Source organism: Pteronotus mesoamericanus, unplaced genomic scaffold (genome assembly GCF_021234165.1).
Source record: "Pteronotus mesoamericanus isolate MK-2021 breed Mesoamerican mustached bat unplaced genomic scaffold, CSHL_Meso_final scaffold_54, whole genome shotgun sequence".
In the NCBI taxonomy this organism is placed as follows: Eukaryota; Metazoa; Chordata; class Mammalia; order Chiroptera; family Mormoopidae; genus Pteronotus; species Pteronotus mesoamericanus.
Window position 1 is genome coordinate 2885455 of NW_026555321.1, and position 21733 is coordinate 2907187.

Here is a 21733-nt window from a genome sequence, read left to right on the forward strand (position 1 = left end):
ATACCCGGCCCTGGTCCTGGGGGCAGAGGAGTTGGGCGGGCACCGTGGACTCGGAGGAGTCGGAGACCCATCTCAAGGCCGCCCCGGTGCTCCACTCCACCGGCGGCCACGGCCCGCCGCCGACCCTCCCGCGAGGCCCCAGCAGCTCGCGGTGGCAGAGCATCGCCCCCTCGGCGGCTCTCAGCTCGCCGAGGGAGAGGCCGGGTGCCTTTGCACGGCCAGGATCAAGCCCACCCCGCGGCGCGCGCTGCCGCGACCACAACTACTTCCGGGTGAGCGGGTCGCCGACCCTGTGGCCCCGCCCCTCCTGCGCCTCCTCCGCCGGCGGTTCGGGCTGCGGCTCCTCCCGGGGGCCGGTTCCCGCTGTCTGAGCCGGGGCGGCGAGAGGACACGGCGTGACTGGCTCACTAGCCACCGACATCTGGAGCTGCCGCTTCCAGCCCGGCCCCCCTGGCCGGGAACCTGGGACTAGGTTCGCCCTCCGCGCCACTCGCCCTTCGCTCCCCGCTCTTCGTCCGGGCAGGCTCCCGGCGAGCGAGCCGCGCTCTGGCCCTTCCCGGGCGGCGCCGCCGCAGCCACAGCCCGCGCCCAAAGACAGGTAGGGGCTGCTCTTCCCGCTGTCCGGGGGAGGGCAGGTACGGGGGCCTCTTCCTGGCCTCTGCAGCCTGGGGGTCCGCGCCGCCGCTGACCTCTGCTGGGGGCTGGGCTTCCCTGGAGCTGGCGGACTCCCCCAGCGGGCTCCGGGGTCGGGGTCGCTCCCTGCCTTCCGCCTGTCTCCGGCCTCACGCCAGGTTTCTAACGCGCACCCTCGGTCCGCTTGAGGGGAAGGTGTTACTCGTATTGTAGGAGAAATTAAATTGGGCTGCTGTCCCTCGGCTTCGGGTGCTCCTGGAGCCTTCTCCACCTTTCCAGACGCGCTTTGCTCTCTGTCGGTTCTGTCCCCAGGCAGTCGCCCCAGGGTACGGTGTCAGGCCAGTGGAGGGCGTAGCATTTTTTGGCTTTTTTTTTTTTTTTTTTTTTTTTGCCTTCCTTCTTGACCCGAAATGAAGCGCGGGCACAACAGGCGCTTGCTAGGAGTGTCCTGCTTCATGCTTGACTAGTAAGGGGTGTTATTCACACCCAGATTGTTCTATTCTGTAGTCCAGTCAGGCCTGCTTCTCGTCTGCGGATAAAGAGTAGGAAGCAGGGGGACCTAAGGAAATCCACTTCTTTTTCTTTCTTACGGGGCCGGGGGTGGGGGGAGTTCAGGTGTTTGTTCTCCTGGTGTCACCGCGGGAGACACAAATATCAGGCAGTTGAGAGGTGGCTAGGGAAATATCCTCGACTTGCAGTAGTTCGTAGCTTATTTTCTTTGCTTTTCCATTTAATGACTCAGCATTTCTGCCGTAAACAGAAAAACTGTAGAGTAGGTTAATTGGCTAAAAGATATAGGTGAGGATAACAGAATGGTCATTATTTTGTCACCACGGGAAGAGAATGTGGATGCAGTGATGACATCAGCGATAGAGAGCGGGGAGTGGATGGATCCGTTCTTAATGGTTAAAATAACATTGTTTTCAAGATAACATTTTATTTTGGGGATCAATCTGTTTTTGGAGAATGCAGAGTGGAGCAGATAAGAGTTAGTTGGCAGGGACTTGAGGTTTGCTGTGGTTTGAAAGTCTTGCAGAATTAACCCTGTTTTACCAACATCATGTTCTGTTTAACCAATACAGAGATGATGACCTAGTATTCTACTGGTGTAGAATGAAAATTTTGGAAAGTGTGATTCATTTAGGAAGTTAGGTCACTGCTTGGTGAATCATTGATACGGATCTTAAAATTGGTGCAGAGGAAAGCTAGAAGTTTGTTGTCGCCTGCTTTATTAGATGCCTTCCCTCATGTTATAGGAAGGGTTGTGTTTCATAGTGCTTGGTTTGTTGCTGGATATTTATTGTCATGAAGTATGATAAGGAAATAAAAAGAACTTTTGCAGGATGTTTGGATGTTAGTTCCTAAGTGGATTGTTGTGATTTTTACCCATAAATGAGGGGCTCTAGAAACAAAATACATGTTGCTGAAAGGGAGAGTTCACAGAAAGAATCTGCAGTATACAAAATAGTCTTCTGAGTGAAAGGTCTCACTCATTTTGCAAATGTATCCTTAAAAATGATGTGGAGTGAGACTATGTATACTTCTTATTTAAGTTCTGACATAGAAGAAAGTGTGAACTGAAGTTGTGATTTATTATTGTAGTGAATTCATTTTAAACTAGAAATAACTTTTTATGCTGACATGCAACTTGACGTTTTTGGCTTTTAAGCTGTTGTTAAGCAAAATAACTGAATCACAGAGTTATTGATACTCTTAGCCTTGTTTTCTGGAATTCAGCTTATTTTACCTTGATCTTTTGTTTATAAAGAACTTTAGTTAGTTATCAGTGATAAAAAGTAATGGTAAGTTTACCCTTTTGGTCTTGCTTACCAAATTCATTTAATTCTTGGACTAAATTTTGGCCTCTTGTTTCCTGGGTTATCCATTCTTATATTCACAGTGTTCCCTAATGCTGCTTTTGATTTTTGTCCAGCTATTAATGACATAAAAGTTTCAGTTCCCCATGAACAGAGATTCTCTTTTGGAAAATCCCTTGTGGAAACCACCATCTCCATCCCTGACAGTCTTGTCTTGCAAGAGAAGCCTTCTTAGGTCAGGATTTAAGCATCTCTGTAATGAAAGAAAAAGATGATAGGGAGAATATATTTGACAAAGGAGATTTTTCCTCTCTGAAAACAAAACCAAAAACAGACCTTTACTAGAAATGAGAGGGAGGGAGCAGTTTCTTGCAAAAGCTCTTTGTGAATTGTCTACCCTGCTTTTAGTGTAAAAAGGAACAGAATTGATGATGGATAGAAAAACTCTTCCTGCAATGTGCTGGGAATGTTGATGAGGATCACTTAGGAGGAAACAAAATTCTCTGTCCTCATGATAAGATCATTGCATCTATAAAATAGAGACCCTTTCATAGCCCTTTCCTTTTAGATACAAGTAGTTGCTTTCGCTCTGGAGAATCTGAGTGGAGAGATGGTCCTTTAACCAGAAAACATAATACCATGTCCAGTTCGCAAATACTGAATAGACTTTATGACCATTATTGAGAACTCAAACTTCAGAAGAAATTGAGCAGATTTACCCTGTGAGTAAAATAACTGTCCTTTTTCTCCATTTTCCCTTTAAGATAATAGGACACGTGTGGAAATGATTTTGTGTGTTTATGTGTTGCCCATTGCACTTTGAAAACTTTTTGGCCTACAATAAATTGGGCCAGACTTAAAAGGAATCAAAAAATAGGCTAAAAACTGGGTTTATCGTATGTTATGCTTTTTTTCATTTGTTCTGCTATTTCTTTTCTTTTCTTTTTTTTTTTGGTGGGGAGGAGGGACAGAGAGGGTCCTGTTTCTTGGAGAAACTCTGAGATTTGTTGTATGTATGCATATGTATGCTTTGTTTTTGTCTAGTGGTAGGGACAGCAGTAGATCAGGTAAGAAATGGTTAAGAAGAGGGAGGAAATAGTATGCATGGAAGAAGAATGCTCACTTTATGAGCTTAGTAGATTTTTGCAGGATGTTTTAAAATTGATAAAACATTTAAAAAGAAAATGTTATATGGTGAAAAGGAAGTCTCCCTTCTACAGTAAACTTTAGCCTTTTCTCACTTCCCTACCCCTAATCCCATCAACCACTATTAATGGTTTCCTGCTTATCCTTCTCCAAATTTTTCTATTATATATGTAATCACATATGTTTAGGACAAATGTCCCATATCTTTCATTCTTACCCTTGATATGTCTTAGGGATCTTTCTATGTTAGCACACATGACCATCGGATTTTTTTTTATACTTTTTTATTGAATTTACTGCGGTGACATTGGTTAATGAAATTATATAGGTTTCAGGTGTACAATTCTATAACACATCCTCTGTGTATCGTATTCTGTGTTCACCACCCCAAGACAAGTCTCCTTCCATCACCATTTATCTCCCCTACACCCTCTACTTCCTCCCTCACCCCTTTTTCCCATCTGATTTTTTAAAAAGACTGGATGTTTTGCCTAATGTAGATGAGCCATAATTTATTCATTTTCCATATTTATTTTACCATTCCCTATTACTAGGCATTTAGGTTGTTTTTAGTTTTCTGCCAACACTGCTATAATGAACAACCCATATATAAGTTTTTGCACTAATCCATAAGTATGTGTATGGAATGTATTTCTGAAAGTGTGATTACAGGATTGGGGTTTAAGTTATGAAATCTAAAAATGTATTTAAATCCTATATTGAGCTTTATTTTATAATAGAAGTTAACTTCTTCCTTAACCTTGAAGGAGAAAGGAGCTCTTAATTACGTGTATTCTTTATTCTCTCCATTTTAAAAAATGCTACAGCTGTATTTTATAAAGCAACTTAAAGAACATTTTAGAGTGACAGGTACTATATTATATGTGTCCTGGTAAACGTAAAAATGCTGTGGCTTAAAGACTGGTGCTGTTATAGGCAAATCACTCTGTTTATATTTGGTAATACCTAAATGAATACCTTTTGTAGTAGGTTGTTTTAGGACTTTATGACTGATGGCAATGAAAAACATTGTATATAGTTTAAGTATTACTTATTTATTTATTTTTACATTGTATATAGTTTAACTTGTCCTGTTGATGTCTGCTACTATGTTATTAGCCACAAGGGAAAGAAATAACCCACCCCTTTTTCCTTTATCTACCTCATCCTAGACTATTAATAATGAAATAAACCTCGGTGGAGTCTGAGATCCAAAAATCCGTTGGCAAACCAGAGTACTGTCGATGGGTTAATTTCCAAAGGCAGGAGGCAGGTACAGATTCAGTTGTCACTCTGCATTGTTGTGAGAAGAGGAAAGGACGTTTCCAAGTGTTCATTTCTATGTTATATAGCTCATGACCAGGAACAGGTTCAGGAATCTTTGCCCTTTTAACATGAGAGAGACTAGAGAAGAAAAAAGTGCTAAGAGGCTTACGTGTTATGATGAAGTTGGAACTTGTGAGTGGCAGTTTCCCTGGCTGGTGCCCAGGGTCTATTTTCAGGCTCTGTCAAAGCTTGCCTGATAGAACCACCACACTGGTGTAATCAGTCCTGGCCCCGCTGCTAGTCAGGAAGGCCTGCGGTTTAGGAAAAGTGGCAGCCCCAAAAGAGGGAGCCTATAAAGACATTTGCCTTCAGAAGATTAAGGCTACATTTGGAGTGAAAATCTGCTTAGCATGCATATCCTAGGATCTAGTTTTTTGTCTTCCTTTTTAAAGGAAAGAGCATGATTAAGGAAAACTAATGAGGAAAGTATTTTAGAAAAATGTGAACAATCAGGAGCACAGGATTGTACCAGTATGGATATTATGCTCTGGTCTGAGTGTGTTTGCCAAGAATCAGTTACATGTTTTACAACAGGGCAAAATCATTGCTGTTTCTGGCATAGGGAGGCCAAGCCCCTAGTTGAAATTGTAGAATTCAGAGACTTTCACACTTGTCATTGGGATCAAAAGGGCACTGGGAATGATGAACTGTTTTGCAGGCTTATTTTGAATTCAGACAGAGAAATTACCTTCTTCCCCAATTCTCACTCTCTTCTTTCCATAGTACTGTTACAGTATCATGTGCAATATCATGAAGTTATCCCTTCAAACTTTTGGTTATTACCAGATGCTGTCTCCCAGCGTAGCTGCCTGTACCCTGTGTTTTCACATAAAAATATTGGTGTTTTGTATACTCAGTGGACGAAACACTTGAGTTTAAAGTTCTTTAACTGATCTCATTTACATCTTAGACTAGAAAGCTGTAAAAGAGCTTAGTGCTCCACCCTTTTGGACCAAGGTTCATGTCACCATTTTTAACTATAGTCTGTATTACAGTCAAGGTTGTTTGAAGAATTTGGCATACAGACTTAATTTACAGATGCAAAAGTTGCATCCTTTCCTTTGCTTTAGATTAGGTTGTGACTCCAGGAAAATCAATTTTTCCTTGCCCTTAGAAGTTTGGATTGCTAGCTTTTGACAATGGTGATGTATTTAGTATTCGGTGGGAGGAGAAAAAAAAATTAACTGGCGTTTTTTTTCTTCCTCTTCTCTATTCCTATTATCCGGTTTATTCTTGTTACCTCTCTTACCTGTTTTAACCCTTCACTCCCCCTCCTCCAAAAAAGAAAAAGAAAAAAGAACCAAAAAGTGAGTTTAGAACAGAGCACAGGTAAGAGTGGAAAAGGTTGGCTGGGAAAGCCTTGGTAAAAGCACATGTGAGGGTGTTTTTTATTTCCTCAGAAGTGGGGTATTAAAACCTTTTAAAAAGAATTCTAGTTCATCTTTTCCATTAATTTCACTTGGAGCCCTGTATATCTTAGTTTTCCTTCATTATGAACAGCAGCATTTTAACTAGTTTTGATATAACATATCTCTACTGCTTTAGGAAATTAATTTTTAAGTTACTTGTTCTGATCGCTTTGTTATTCTTTCAACATCCCCACTTTCCTAAGTAGAAACATTTTAACAGCTAGGAACAATCTACTGGCTCTCTGTTTCCTAAGTTCAAGAGAGTGCAGTATATTGTATGCAGAGGATTAGGATGTTTAAATATTTAGTTTCCTGTTGAATGTTTTAAATCATTTATAACAACAAACAGTACAGATAGTAAGCATAGATGTTGTTGCAATTTTTTTTAAAGCATTTCAGTTAAGTGACCCAAGGATTGTAGGACTAAAGAAAGAAAGAATCAGTTTTAGAGTAGATGTTCCTTCCCCTGTCATGGATATTACTATGTCTGAGTAGTCAGTCATGGAAATGAGATGATCACTGTCCACCTGTCTTACCAAATTCACCCTTTGCTACCCATCCAAAGGTTGTTTGTTTGTTTTTTTAATGTGGTAAAATGTGCCATTTTTTTTTCTTTTTTTTCCCCCTTGCCTGGGGAGATAAAACAGATAAAAAAGTGCTATGAGCAATGTCCGAGATTTTGCTGCCTATGTTCTCTTCTAGGATTTTTATGGTTTCAAGTCTAACATTTAAGTGTTTGGTCCATTTTGAATTTATTCTTGTCTGTGGTATAAGAAAGTGGTCTAGTTTCATTTTTCTGCACTTTTTCCCAATACCATTTATTGAATAAATTATTTTTGGCCCATTGTATCTGCTTGCTTTTTCTGTAGAATATTAACTGACTATAAAGGTGTGGGTTAGGAACTTGGAAAAAACATAAAGTTGTGGTAAAATAGATACAACAAAATTCACCATTTAAACATTTTTAAGTGTACAATTTAGTGGCATTAGGTACATTCACACTGTTGTGCAACCATCACCGCCGTCTATCTCGAGAACTCGTTCATCATCCCAAACTGAAACTCTTTACCCATTAACTGTAACTTCTCATTCCCCACAGCCCTTGGTAACCACAATTTTGCTTTCTTTCTCTATGAATTTGACTATTGTAGGTACCTCATATATGTGGAATCATGTAATTTCACTTATCACAGTGTCCTCAGTGTTCATCCATGTTGTAGCATGTATGAGAATTTCATTCCTTTTTAAGGCTGAATTACTATTCCATTGTGTGTATATACCACATATTCTTTTATCCATATATGTGGAGGGACACTTGATTTGCTTTCAGCTTTTGGCAATTGTGAATAATTCTGCTATGAACACAAGTATATAAATATCTATTTAAGTTCCCCCTCCCCTCCCCTCCCTTCCCCTTTCTTTCCCTTCCCCTGCCCCAAGAGGAATTGTTGGACCATATAACAATTCTGTGTTTAATTTTTTGAGGAATTGCCATATCATTTTCCACAAACAGCTACACCACTTCACAGTCCTAAAAGAACTTATCTAAGAAAAAAATCAAAACTATGAACAGTAAAATGACAACAAACTCACAACTATCAACAACTGAACCTAAAACAAAAACAAAAACAAACTAAGCTAACAACTAGAACAGGAACAGAATCATAGAAATGGAGACCACATGGAGGGTTAGCAGCGGGGAGGGGGAGGGGGAGAAGGGGGCAAAAGGTACAGGGAGTAAGAAGCGTACATAGTAGGTACAGAATAGACAGGGGGAGGTTAAGAATAGTATAGGAAATGGAGAAGCCAAAGAACTTATATGTACGTCCTGTGGACAGGAAGTAAGGGGTCGGGGGTGGGGGGGGAATGCTGGTAGGAGTGGGGGAGGAGGGGTGCAGGGTAGAAGGGAATAAGGGGAGGAAAAAAATGGGACAACTGCAATAGCATAATCAATAAAATACACTTTAAAAAAATACAAGGGCTCCTGTTTCTTTACATCTTTTACACACTTATTTTCTTTCTTTTTTTAACATAGCCATTCTAATAAATGTGGAGCGGCTTCTCATTGTGGCTTTGATTTGCATTTCCTAATGATTAGTGGTGTTGAGCATCTCATCGTAATACTTCTTGGACATTTGTATATCTTCTTTGGAGAAATATCTATTCAAGTCCTTTGCTCATCTTTGAATTGGGTTGTTTTGTGGTTGAGTTTTAGGGTTCTCTGTGTATTCTGGATATCAATCCCTTATCAGATATATTGTTTGCAAATATTTCTCCTGTTCTGTGGGTTGCTTTTTTACTGTTGATAGTGCCCTTCAATGCACAGAAGTTTTACATTTTGATGAAATTCAATTTTTCTACCTTTTCTTTTGTTGCCTATAGTTTTGGTGTCATAGCCAAAAAATCATTGCCAAATATGATATATTAAAGCTTTTCGTGTATGTCTTTTTCTAAGAGTTTTTATTGTTTTAGCTTAATTCATTTCTTTGATTCACTGTAAGTTAATTTTTTTAGATGGTATATAAGGTAAGGGTCGCTTTGTTCTTTTGCATGTGGATATCCAGTTGTTGAAAAGGTTGTACATTTCCCATTGATTGGTCTTTACACCCTTGTTGAAAATCATTTGACCGCATGCCAGCGTTTATTTCTGGGTTCTCTATTATAGTCTTTATGCTTTTATGCCAGTTACACACTGTTTTGCTTACTGTAGTTTTCTAGTAAGTTTTGAAATCAGAAGTGTGATACCTCCCATTTTGTTTTTTCATGATTGTTCTGTCTATTCGGAGTCCCTTGCAATTCCACATACATTTTAATTTTAGGATGGGTTTTTCTACTTTAGCAAACAATGTCATTGGGGACCTTGGCCCAGTAGCTCAGTTCATTAGAGAACTGTTACATCATGGTTGCAGGTTCTATCCCTGGTCAAGGCCCATAGAAGAGTCAACCAATGGATGCATAAATATATGGAACAACAAATCAGTGCCTGTCTGTCTCTCTGTCTCTCTCCCCCCTCCTTCCTCTCTTTCTCTCAAATTAATCAGTAAAAATATATCTAAAAATATTGGGATTTGATATAGGTTACATTTAATCTGTAGATTTCTTTAGGTAGTATTGACATTTTAACAGTATTAGGTCTTCTGGTCCATGAACACAGGGTGGCTTTTCATTTATTTATGTCTTCTTTAGTTTCTTTCAGCAGTATCTTGTAGTTTTCAGTATACAGGTCTTTTGCTTCCTTGGCTAAATTTATTCATATGTATTTTATTCTTTTTATGATATTGTAAGTGGAATTGTTTTAATTTCCTTTGGATTGTTCATTGTTAGTGTATAGAAATACAACTAAATTTTAGAATTGATTTTTGTATCCTTACAACTTTGTTAAATTCATTCATCCAAAGTTTTAAAAGCTGTTGTATTGGTTTTTTAATGCTGTGTAACAAGTTTAGCAGCCTAAAACAACACACATTTATTATCCTTGAGTTTCTGTGGGTCTGGATTCTGAACAGGACTGAGTTGGGTTCCTTGCTTAGAGTCTTACAAGGCTGTAGTCAAGCAGTCGGCTGGGCTGAATCCTCACTTGGAAATATAGCTGATAAAAATCTGCTTCCAAGCTTACTTAGGTTTTTTGCAGAATTAATTTCTATGTGGTTTTAGGACTCTTCAAGCTTGTAAAGGCCGCTTTCAACTCTCAGAGGCAGCCTTAGGTTCCTTGGCCCATGGTATGTTCATATATGACCACTTCATCAAGCCATCAGGGAGAGTCTAGAGCAAATCTGCTAGCCAGACAGTCTTATGTAATGTAACATAATCATGGGAATGACATCTCATAACCTTTGTTGTATTCTAGCCGTTAGAAGCAAGTCATAAGTCCTGCCCACATTCCTGGGGAGGTGTTTACACAAAGGTGTGAACAGCAGGAGCAGGGATTATGGTGGGGAGCCTCCTTAGAGCCTGTCTGCCATAACTGGTTTTTTACAAATTCTGTTTTGTTTATAAAACATAATACTCACAATTAAAAGTATCCCCACATTGGTGGAAATTACTAGTGGTTTTTATCATTACTTTTTATTTCTTCATTATTTCCTCCCACTTCCCCTCCTTGCAACATGCCTGTTTTACAATTTTAAATCACTTGGTGATGTTTTTATTATAACTAAGTAAATATTGTGTACTTCTCAGCTAAGTATTGTTATCATGATTGTTTCCTTTCTTGTTTAACACTCAGTTTTTTTCACGGAGTGAAGAGATGCTTCTTTTTGTTTAGTTTTCTGTTCACCATGTTTTTCCCAAGTCCTCCAACAGATTTTTTCAAGTGTCTGTTCTATCTATCCATCTAGTTCATTTTGAGAAAATAATTCGTTTATTTGTGAAATAGAGATACAAAACAAAATACAGTTTCTGGAAGAATAATAAAATGAATGCCTGTGGTCTCACTACCTGAGTCAAGAAATTGAAGATCACATTCGTGCAAGAGGTTCCCTGTATGTATGCTTTGCTGGTATCCCTTCCCCTCCCGGCAATCACAGTCCCATTTCACATGTTAATCACTCTTTTGGGACACCCCTCCCCTGCGAGGGCGGCGTGCAGTCCATTTCACCTTCCATATATGCATTTCTCATTCATATATCGTTTAATTTTGAAAAACTGGAAATAGCTCTACCACCTTTTTGTGTCTATCAGTGAGGACAGGCTAACGTACTTTAACAACCAACCCCCACCTGTTGGTGGTTTAACACTAAGTTTATTTATCACTCACATCTCTGTCTGCTGTGAATTGGAAATAGTGGCAAAAGAATAATTGGTTCCTTAAAGTCATTCAGGGACTCGGGCCCCTTTCATTCAGTGACTATGCTGTCCCCTGAGACCTCAGAGACTTTCACTGAGTTCTCCACATTTGGCTGGCAGATTTGAGGGCAGAGAGAGGGAGTGCGGTAGATTGTGAGGGAAGGTTGACGGGCCAGGTGTGGACATGGCATACCTGCGCCCACATTCCATTGGCTGGAACTCAGTTTTATGGCTGCATGTAATGGTAATGAAGTCTGTAAAATGTAGCGTAGTCGTAGGCAGAAGAGGGAAATGGCTTAGTGAACGATAAGCCAATATCTGCCATACTATGTATCCCTAAGCAGTATATTGTTTCTTTCAAAAAACTGAGTAGAAAGTATAAACCTAGCTATGAAAGGAGAGGTCCACATTGCCACTATTAAATGCAGGTTCCCAGTAGATAAAGTGAACAAAGTCTTCCTTGAACCCTTTCTGGTAAGTCATTGGGAAAGTTTGTTGGTCTTGGGAAACGGTAAGACTCACCACCGTCAGGGCGTCTGGCAGAGCTGAAGTCTTTGCTAGGTACCGAATATCTTGAAGAAGTATGGTTGGAGCAGTATGGTGCTCTATAGACAGGGTGGGGCAAAAGCAGGTTTACAGTTGCCTGTATGGAACAATAATACAGTAATTAATAAATCAAAATACAAGAATAAACTGTGTACTCAACAACTGTAAACCTACTTGTGTATTTTTGCTTCTAAGCTTATCATGCTTTAGCTGTCAGGAATAGGTAAAGGCAAAACACTTGTGTGTGAAATAAATTCTCAGCCAGTCTAGGCAATGGGGAGAGGAGACAGCAGGAACTTGATCCGCATCAGGTTAGGAGAAACGGATGAAAACCTGGACAGGCCTCCCCTCGTATTAAAAAGAAGTCACAAAGGCTCTGGAGATTTTGGGGATGACACCCCTCCTTTATGTCTTTTGAATCACATTGCTTCAATCTGTAGCTTTCTTCCTCAGACATTTCTCATCCTGTGGGGCATCTATTCCAGTTGCTCCTCTTCTCTGTAAAAGAGGTGAACTTTTGAGACCATGCATGTCTGAAAATGTCTTTAATTATCAAGTGTGAGAACAGAGTGGTTTGACTGGGCACAGACTGTATAGGTTGTCTATAATTTTTCTTCAGAAATTTGAAGGAATCACGCTAGTCCTCTTGTTTCATAATTGCTTTTGGAAGTCTGAAGCCATTCTAATTATTAATCCTTTACCTGACCTGATTTTCTCACCCTGGGAAGCTTGTAAAAGCATTCTTGTCCCTCCCTGTTTGAAATTCATTATGATAATTCACTATGAAATACCTTGCTGTGGACTCAGGACTTGTGTTGAGCATTCTGTGGGCCCTTTGAACCTGGCCACTCATGTCCTTAACTTCTGGGAAGTGATTTTATTAATGGTATCTTCTCTCTGTTTCTGTGTATGTGTATGTTGAGGGGTGGTATCGGGTGGTGGATGCACAGACATGGGAATTGGGGGAGACTCAGTTTCTCTTTATTTTCATAAAAAGGAACCACCAAATATTGGTATTTGGACTTTTATTAGCAGAAGTAAGTGCATCTTAAGAGGAACTCATTGCATGTGTCTGGATTGGAGTGGCGCTTGGAATAGCTACTCTCACAGCTGCGCTCTTAGCCCTACTTTTCTCTGCAGTCATTCCCCGTGAACATTGTGCTTATATTGCATTGTATCTTATCAACTTCCTTCTCTTATGGACCTGACCGGTATCTTGCCTACCATTCAGGACATTTCTGTGTCTCTTCTAAGTCAAGTTTAAGCTCACAAAGCTGATCAACAAACATGACTCAAAAGAGGGAAAATGTTGGCATCTTCCTTTCGCATATTAAAGTATCTCATGTCACTTATTTTTTCCAGTGACTGAGTTACATGAGTAGAAGGAATTATAAAGGTCTTCAGGAAATCTTGAAAATTTCAAACAATTTTGCTCTGTTAATAAAAACTTGTAGACTTTAAAATTGTTTTTTTCCCCAGGACTTTGAGGACATTAGTGGTTGCTTCATTGTTCTAATTGGAACTGTTGATTTGAGTCAGATTTTTAATTTAATTTTATTATTATTATTTTTTTATTCAGGTCAAACCAGCTTTTAATTGTTTGTACATATTTTATAGAAATGTGTGACCTAGGACAAGTTAAATAACCACTTGTTCAACACTGTATTATTTAGGGTGATGCTAGTAGTTGACCACCAAATTTAAAATCTCAGGTTTATTTTTCATTATTTAATCCTTCATTAATTTATTGGGGTGATACTGGTTAACAGAATTATACAGTTTCAGGTGCACAATTCTACAACATGTCATCTGAGGGAGGGGATAGGAGGAGGTGGAGATTTTTAATTTTAAAGGTTAATCCAATGATACTCATTCTATTTAAAATTAGCAATGTGGTTTTTTAATTTACTTAGAATTTCATTATGTTCTCCAAGAGTAATTGTTAATGTGAAATCTGATAGAAAGTTATGGTTTTACCAGAGATGACCAACAAAAAATTTTTTTAAACCTCATCTAAGGATATGTTTTTATTGCTTTTGGAGGTGGGGGGGAGAGAGAGAAACATTGATTGGTTGCCTCTCTGCACCCAGATCAAACCCTCAACCTAGGTATGTGCTCTGACCGGGAATTGAATCTGCAGCCTTTTTGGTAGATGGGATGACACTCTATCCAACTGAGCTACCTGACCAAAGTGACCGATATAAATTTTTATAGTCCTGCTTTGTTTATTGAAAATGACAAAACATTGCAGAATGAAGTTAGGAAAAGTTTTTCTTACTGCAGTTCCCAGTCCCCTGCCTCTTGTTCACTTAGCTGTCTACCATTCTCAACCTGTTAATTTTTTTTTTTTTTTGCGAATACTATATTATAAAAATTTTCAAATATACAGAAAAGTTAAAAGAGTTCTATGAATATGCATATACTTACTATCTGGATTCTGCTGTTAGTGTTTTATTATACTTTACCACCTGTCTATCCCCTATATTCATTCCTCCTTCTGTCCATTATTTCATTTTTGGGGATGCATTTGAAAATAAGCAGCAGGTAACAGTACACTTCAGCCCTCAATATTTCAGTATGTGCATCATTGACCCAAGTTCAATATTTGTGTAGAGGTCTTCTTTTGAAGTAAAAATTACATAGAAAAGTATGCATAGATGTTAAGTGTACCATTAAATGGCCCCTCCCTCTTCTATTTTCTCAGTCAAGTGTTCTAATAAGGTGACTAACACCCAATATAAAGCCATTCTCCCAAAGTTGTGTATTCATTTAGACTTGCAAAAATATACTTTGGATACCACAATGAATCTTAAATGTTTTTTATTTTTTATTTTATTATGTAAATATGCTGTATAGTATAATGATTATACTGTAGGCATTTTTATTTTTTAAAGGCTTTTTTTCTTCCAGATTGCTCCAGACTTCAGCAAAACTTCTTATCATGGCAAATGATATCATAGAATGCATGCTGGAAGAAATAGCTTGAGGATATTTCTGTTTAGTTAAAAGGACAAAATTGTGAAGAAAGGCAAGGATTGCCCTTTTGCCAACTTCATAAGTTAAATACGTAAAAGAGTTAGTTAATTCAAGACACTTTTAAACATTTATGGAGTGCTTTCTAGGTTTCTTAAACGGCTGTGTTTATCCTAACTCCTTTGAGCCTCACGTTAACCCTGTGAAATGGCTGGGACAGGTGTTGCTGCTCTGTAGATGAGGAGCCAAGGCAGAGCCCGAGGCAGGGCCACGCAGCGGCTGCTCACGCAGTCCGATGGACTCCGATGCTCTCACCTGAAATCCCGTCCGATGGGAACAACTGTAGTCACACTAAGTCTTTAGTTCAGGTGCCATTCCAGATACTGTGAATTGCTTATGAATAACTACCACGTGTTTTATTGTGCAGACCAGTGTTATCTGTAATGACAACTCTGATGCAAAGACTTATCGTGCCAGTGTTTTGAGTTCTCCATGATGAAATACTTATTATAGGGGAACTGCAACTATCAGTATCCAGACACTACTCAGTGTGCTGTATTTAGAATGTGACATACTGACATTACATACACATTCTGTTCTCACAAAAGGGAACAATCTCATAATTGAAGTGCCGCTTACTGTGGCAAAATGCCTGTTTTTCAGAAATGTGTCATATGAGAAGCTCACTGGGGAAGAGAAAGCTTTATTGATGTGTCTGTTTTGGAAGGTTTATATTTTGCGACGTTCTGTAGATACTTCTCTTCTTTCCCTTGGATAGACCAATACTTAATGACAAAATCATCTGGCGAAAATCAACTTGACATTGTTCAGGTAAAGGACTTGACAAAATGCAGGCAGTTTTGTTCTTGTCATTATAAAGGTTTAGCTCTTGGTTTGGTCAATACCACTAAGGAGAGGCTGGACGAGGATAACATGGCTCCTGAAGAAAAGTGTTCTTTAGGAAACCTCCTTGGGCTAGAAACTTACTGAAAGTCCTTTTAGGATCGGAAACTGGAAATAATATATTTGAGTCTGCATCCTTATTTTTGTCATTTTGTTGAAAAGCAGTTTTCCACTGGCTATGCCAGGATTCTTATTTCTTTTAAGGTTTTTCCCTATCACTGTTCTGGAGTTATTAGAAGATAGATTGCATAGGAGCTGAAAACCTTTTTGGATATTTGCCTACAGAGTATAAATAATATAATTCTTTCAAAAGCACTAGATTGTTTATTGAAACAGGTCATGGTTGGTGTGCCTCTTGTGCAGTTGAAAAAGTTGACAGGACCTGGCCAATTAGTCACATAAACACTTAGGTACTCTCTGTGGATAGGACAAGGAAGACAGACAGGAACTTGGTCTCTTTTCCTGTTTATCCTCTGCCTCTGTCTCCCTTTTTTTGTCATCTTATTTTCTGGACTGGTTAGCCTGAAGCTTGTTGAAACTGTTGTTTTGAGACATTTTTAAGAAAAGATAATTCTTTATGTAAATATGTATGCAAGGAATATCCTGGCAGGTCTAAGGTCTAAGGCAGTGTTAGTTGAGAAAGAAGTAAAATGGATTCTGGGGAAAGAGGAGAAAGAAATATACTCAGAAGAGTACCTACTACCAGCAGTGGCTTCAGATAGAGTGTCTCAGCCAAATAGTATATTGTGCCTAATTTGGGTGTGAAACACCTTGGGGTCAGTTTATTCTTAGAGCCTTAGATTTGAATGTTTTTATTTATTTTTTAAATGCATATATCTTTTCCCAGTGCTATTGAAATTTTAGAGAATCAAGAAGGAAGGAAAATGCATCCATAATCCTATCTTCCTAACAAAACTACTGTTTCATATACTTCCAGCCAAATCTTTTCTTTTTCTCTTGTAATTATTTTTATGTGTCTAGAATTAGAAAATGCCTATGTTTTTGTCTCCTGCTTCTGTGAAATGTCTTTCATTGTGTCCTTGGAAAGCTGGCTGAAGGACAATTACTGGATGATACCACAGTATGTTAGCTTGTCACTGTAGTGTGAAAAGGAACTTTGTATTGCATGCTGCTTTTTTCTCAATAGGTGACTAATATTTGTACACTGTTACTATTAAGTAAGTGATGAATGATCTTTAAAATTATGCTGAGGATGAGAAAGATGGGAGACTAATGAGAAAATTGTTCTGTGCTTTTCAGAAATTATCTTGATTTGTAACTTGGATTTATCAGCTACTGTTTCTGGACATTCATTTTTTTTCTTTTTGTCTTTTTCCATTTAAGTGAGTCCATTTCTTACTTATATTCAGATATGTTTCCTATAGCAGAGAAATACACTCATCAATCTTCATTCTGATGGACAAACATTATAAGCTAGTCCTATGGGAAATAAGAAATGGTGCCAGAAAAGTGAGAATGGCTGGAATTTTCATTGGAGAAAACTTTTTTGGAAGAGTAGATTGATTGATTTTGTTTTATTTTGCCTGAATCGAGTAAATTTTGTACATTAAAGGCACTAAATTATTGTTTCTTTTTATTTCAGGGCTGAAAATAGACTGAAATCATTTTTCAGAGTTAAAAGAAGATCAAGAAGACAAGATGGGGACTCCTGGCTCTGGAAGGAAAAGAACGCCTGTGAAAGACCGATTTTCTGCAGAAGATGAAGCTTTGAGTAACATTGCCAGAGAGGTGTGTATGGAAAACCCCCTCTCAACACTGACATGTACAGATGAGAATGTTGTAAAAATGCTGGGGTAAGAGCGGGCATTCATTCGCTGTGTTGGCTTCAGAATGTTTACTTCTAAATATTTGACTTCTAAAATATTGTATTAGAATAAAATACAGTTACTGTCTCTTGGATATCTGTTCACTCATTTCAAATTAATTTTTCATTTTATTTTTGTGGATTACTTGAGTTCCAGGTATTTGTCCTCATATATTGAAATTTATAATTAGTCTTCAGCATTGAAATTTAAGGTACTTAGGATCATGAAGATATGATAGCCACATTATAATGCTCAGTGGGCTATATACAGTTAATATATTCCAAGAGACACTGTGTAAATGGTGACAGAAACAGTCCTTATTTGGTATCTGCTTAGATTCAGTGTCTTAGCTGTTTTTTAAAATATTGCAATGGAATTTTTATGTTTAACTTTTAGCTAGTAAAAGGCCTTTTGGAGCATTTTTCTTTAGTTTGTTGACAACTCAGAAAAAAAAAGGAAAGGGGTGCTACCTGTTGAATCACTGGCAGCATTTCCTGTTGTACATTGGAAATTTAAGATAACTCCTAGCAGTGATTTCTTAGTGAGGTGCCAACTTTGTTTCAGGCTCTATCTGTAGCTGCAGACCTGACCATAAAATAATCTGATACAAGAATTGCTTAGAGCACTGTATTATTAAATCTTTTTATTTTTGTGAAAATTATTCCCTCATCACTTCCTCTTTGTTATTCTTAGTAAATAATTCATTTAGAACTAGTGCTGTTTCCTTTTGACATATTACACAGTCTTTTCTGGCCCAGCTCATTGTGACATTTTTCCTCTTGTAACCTACTCAGTTAGCTTTTGAATTAGAAGTCAAATTTTGTAGGAGGATATTTGAGGCAAAGAAAAGTAATCTAAAAACTGATGACAAAACTTATATTACTTTAACAAAATTCAAACAGTGAGATATTTTTAGATAAAAAGGTAAAGGATATTTAAAAATGAAATAAAATAGCTATTACTGTGCAACAGTTTTAAGTATTTGCATGAATGAAGTGTTTTGGAAGCCATGTAGTTTTTAGTTGAAAATTGAAACTACTCAAAATGTTTACTTCCAAAATTGGAGGGATATACCCAGATTTCTGTAAGGAGAGAAAATACTAGTATCTTCTAGGCTATTTTTGTACTGTCATTAAATATTTGAATTCCTTTTTAGGGTATGTTGCTTCATTTACAAAATTGCATAGCATTCTAACATCCAACACTTAAGTACTTACTATGTGACAAACACTATTTTAAGTATTTAAAATGCATTAATTAATTTAATCCTCACACAATTCTGAGATTGGTTTTATTATTATCTTCATTTTACAGATGAAGAAACAATTGCACAGAAAAGTTAGGCAACTTCCCTAAGGTCACATAGCTAGGAAATAGCAGAGCGTAGATTCAGACAAATGAACTCTGGCTTCAAACACTGAGCATTAAACCACTCACTCTGCTATGCTGTTTCTGAATCTTTCCAACTCCTTCATTAATAGCTTGTTTTTCTGTAACTTTTCATGGTTTTGAAAGAACTTTCATATCTTGGTTCTCATAATAACCTTATGAGGTAGAATAGGTATTATTATTAGTCATATTTACAGATGAGGAAACAGATGAGGCTGAGAGAGAAATGTCAGAAATGTTGTTTCCATATCTTGGCTATTTTAAGTAATGCTGCAATGAATATAGGGGTATAGATATCTAATCGAGTTAGTGTTTTGTTTCCATCAGTTAAATACTCAGAAATGAAATTGCTGGACCACATGGGAATTCTGTTATGTTTTCTTTTCTTTCATTCACTCATTCTCCTTCCTCACTCGAGGATATATTTTTATTGATTTTAGAGAGAGGGTGTGGGGGAGAGAGAAGAAGAAGAAGGAGGGGGGGAAGAGAGAGAGAGAGAGAGAGAGAGAGAGAGGGAGAGAGAGAGAATGATGTGAGAGGGAAACACCAATCAGTTGCCTTCCATATGCACCCAGACTGAGGATCAAACCTGCAGCCTAAATATATGCCCTTACCAGGAATCGAACCTGCAGCCTTTTGATATACCAGGTAATGCTTCAACCAACTGAGCTACCTGGCCAGAGAGTTCTGTTTTTAATTATTTGAGGAACCTGTGTATTGTTTTCTATAGTGGCTGCACCAATTTTTATCTCTACCAGTTGTTCACAATAGTTCTCTTTTCTCCATGTCCTTGCCACCACCTGTTATTTCTTGTCGTCTTGATGATGGCCATTCTAAAAGATGTGAAGTGATATCTCATTGTGGTATTGATTTGCATTTTCCTGATGAGTAGTGATGTTGAACACCTTTTCATATATCTGTTGGCCATTAGTATGTCTTCTTTGGAAAAATGTTTATTCAGATCCTTTGCCCAATTTTTAATTGGATTGTTTGTTTTTTGAGTTGTATGAGTTCTTTATATATTTTGGATGTTAGCCACTTATCAGATACATGATTTGCAAATATTTTCTCCCATTCCATAGGTTGTCTTTTCATTTTGTTGGTGGTTTCCTTTGCTGTGCAGAAGCTTTTTTGTTTGATGTAGTCCACTTTTTTGATTTTGCTTTTGTTGCCTTTGCTTTTGGTGCCAAACCAAAAAAATCATCACCAAGTTTGATAGCAAGGAGCTTACTGCTTTTATTTTCTTCTAGGAATTTTATGGTTTTAGGTCTTGCATTTAAGTCTTTAATCCATTTTGAGTTGATTTTTGTGTATGGTGTAAGATAATGGTTGGATTTTATTCTTTTGCATGTTGCTATCCTGTTTTCCCAACACAATTTATTAAAGTGACTGTTCTTTACCCATTGTGTATTCTTGGCTTCTTGTTGTAAATTAATTGACCATATACCAGGTGAGGCAAAAGTAGGTTTACATCTGTGAGTAAGTGAAATGCAGAGTTTATTCTTGTATTATTATTTGTTAATTATTGTATTCTTTTCCATATGAACAACCGTAAACCTACTTTTGCCCTACCCTGTATGTGTGTACTTATTTCTGGGCCCTCTGTTCTGTTGATTTATGTGTCTCTTTTTATGCCAGTACTAAACTGTTTTATTTAGTACAACTTTGTAATATAGTTAAAAATCAGGGAACATGATACCTCTAACTTTGTTGTTCTTTTTCAAGATGGCTTTGGCTATTTGGGGTCTTTTGTGTTTCCATACAAATTTTAGAATGGTTTGTTCTATTTCTGTGAAAAATGCCATTGGTACTTTAGTAGAATTTGCATTGAATCTTAGGATTGCTTTGGGTAGTACAGATGTTTTAGCAATATTAGTTCTTTCAGTCCATAACATGAAATATCTTTCCATTTATTTGTGTCTTCAATTTCTTGTATCAGTGTCTGTCTTACAGTTTTCAATGTATAAGTCTTTCACTTCCTTGTTTAAATTTATCCCTAGGTATTTTATTCTTTTTCAATGTACGTATAAATGGGATTGTTTTCTTAATTTCTCTTCCTGATAGTTTATTACTATGTAGAAACTCACTTAATTGCCCATTCATACATTGGATGCTTGGCATTCACATATAGTCCCTAATCCTTATTTTCTATAGTAGGATCATCTCTTACAAAAAACAATTGCTTTAATTTAGAAATAACAAAAACTAACACAATCCACATAACAATTTAAAAAGACAAAGAGCTTATTCTTTTTTTAAGTTAATTTTTTTCTCTTTTCTAATTTATCTTTTCTCACTTCAGATTGTTTTTTGAAGTAGACAAGGAATGCCATGAGTAAATAAAGAAAAGTAACCTCTTTTTTCTCCTACTTCCTATCTGCTCAGGTTTCCATGCTTCTCAGTTGGTCCCAAATCAGGCAGCTAGAGGGAATGAGGAGGAAAAGAAACAAAAGGCATGAATATGTTCCTCAAACTCGATAGTTTGCACACTAAAGTATGGAACTGGGTGCATTTTTAAAAACTGTGGTGAAGATCACAGCATGAATTTACCATTAACCATTTTCAAGTGTACAATTCTGTGGCCTTTAGTACATTCACACTGTTATGCAACCATCTTCACCATGGTCTCCAAAGCTCTTTTCATTTTGTAGAACCTGAGTGCATTTTTAAAAGATGTTGAAAATTTGAAGACTGCTCAGTGAAGGCAGGGATATGGATGGACTTAGAAATCACGTCATGTCTGTGAGAGGCAGGTTGCTGCTTTGCTGGAGAAGGAAGGGCTGTTGCGGGTCTCAGAAGAGCTCAGAGGAGCAGGTGTTGGAAGGAGTTACCGACAAGTCCTCCAGGCAGGGGTGGCCAACCGGTGACCCGCGGGCCGCACGCGGCCTGGATACAGCCCAACACCAGATCATAAATTTACTTTAAACATTATGAGACTTTTGTGTGTGTGTGAATAATCGTCGCAGTATATTTAATATGT

The 21733-nt window shown here is 38.1% G+C and overlaps 1 protein-coding gene across 12 annotated transcripts in view; it reads left to right on the forward strand.

The window, feature by feature from the left end:
* Nucleotides 1–295: 295 nt before the first annotated feature.
* The window catches only part of LRRFIP2 (LRR binding FLII interacting protein 2), a 103550-nt gene continuing 82112 nt past the window's right edge, over nucleotides 296–21733 (forward strand). For 11 of the 12 annotated variants that reach the window (XM_054594879.1, XM_054594883.1, XM_054594881.1 and 8 more), the window contains exons 1-2: nucleotides 296–598; nucleotides 17142–17287. In XM_054594879.1, coding sequence (XP_054450854.1) covers nucleotides 17198–17287 — 90 coding nt within the window. In that variant the 5' untranslated portion in view covers nucleotides 296–598; nucleotides 17142–17197. The remainder of the gene's footprint in view (nucleotides 599–17141; nucleotides 17288–21733) is intronic. The other variant, XM_054594880.1, reaches the window with a different exon arrangement.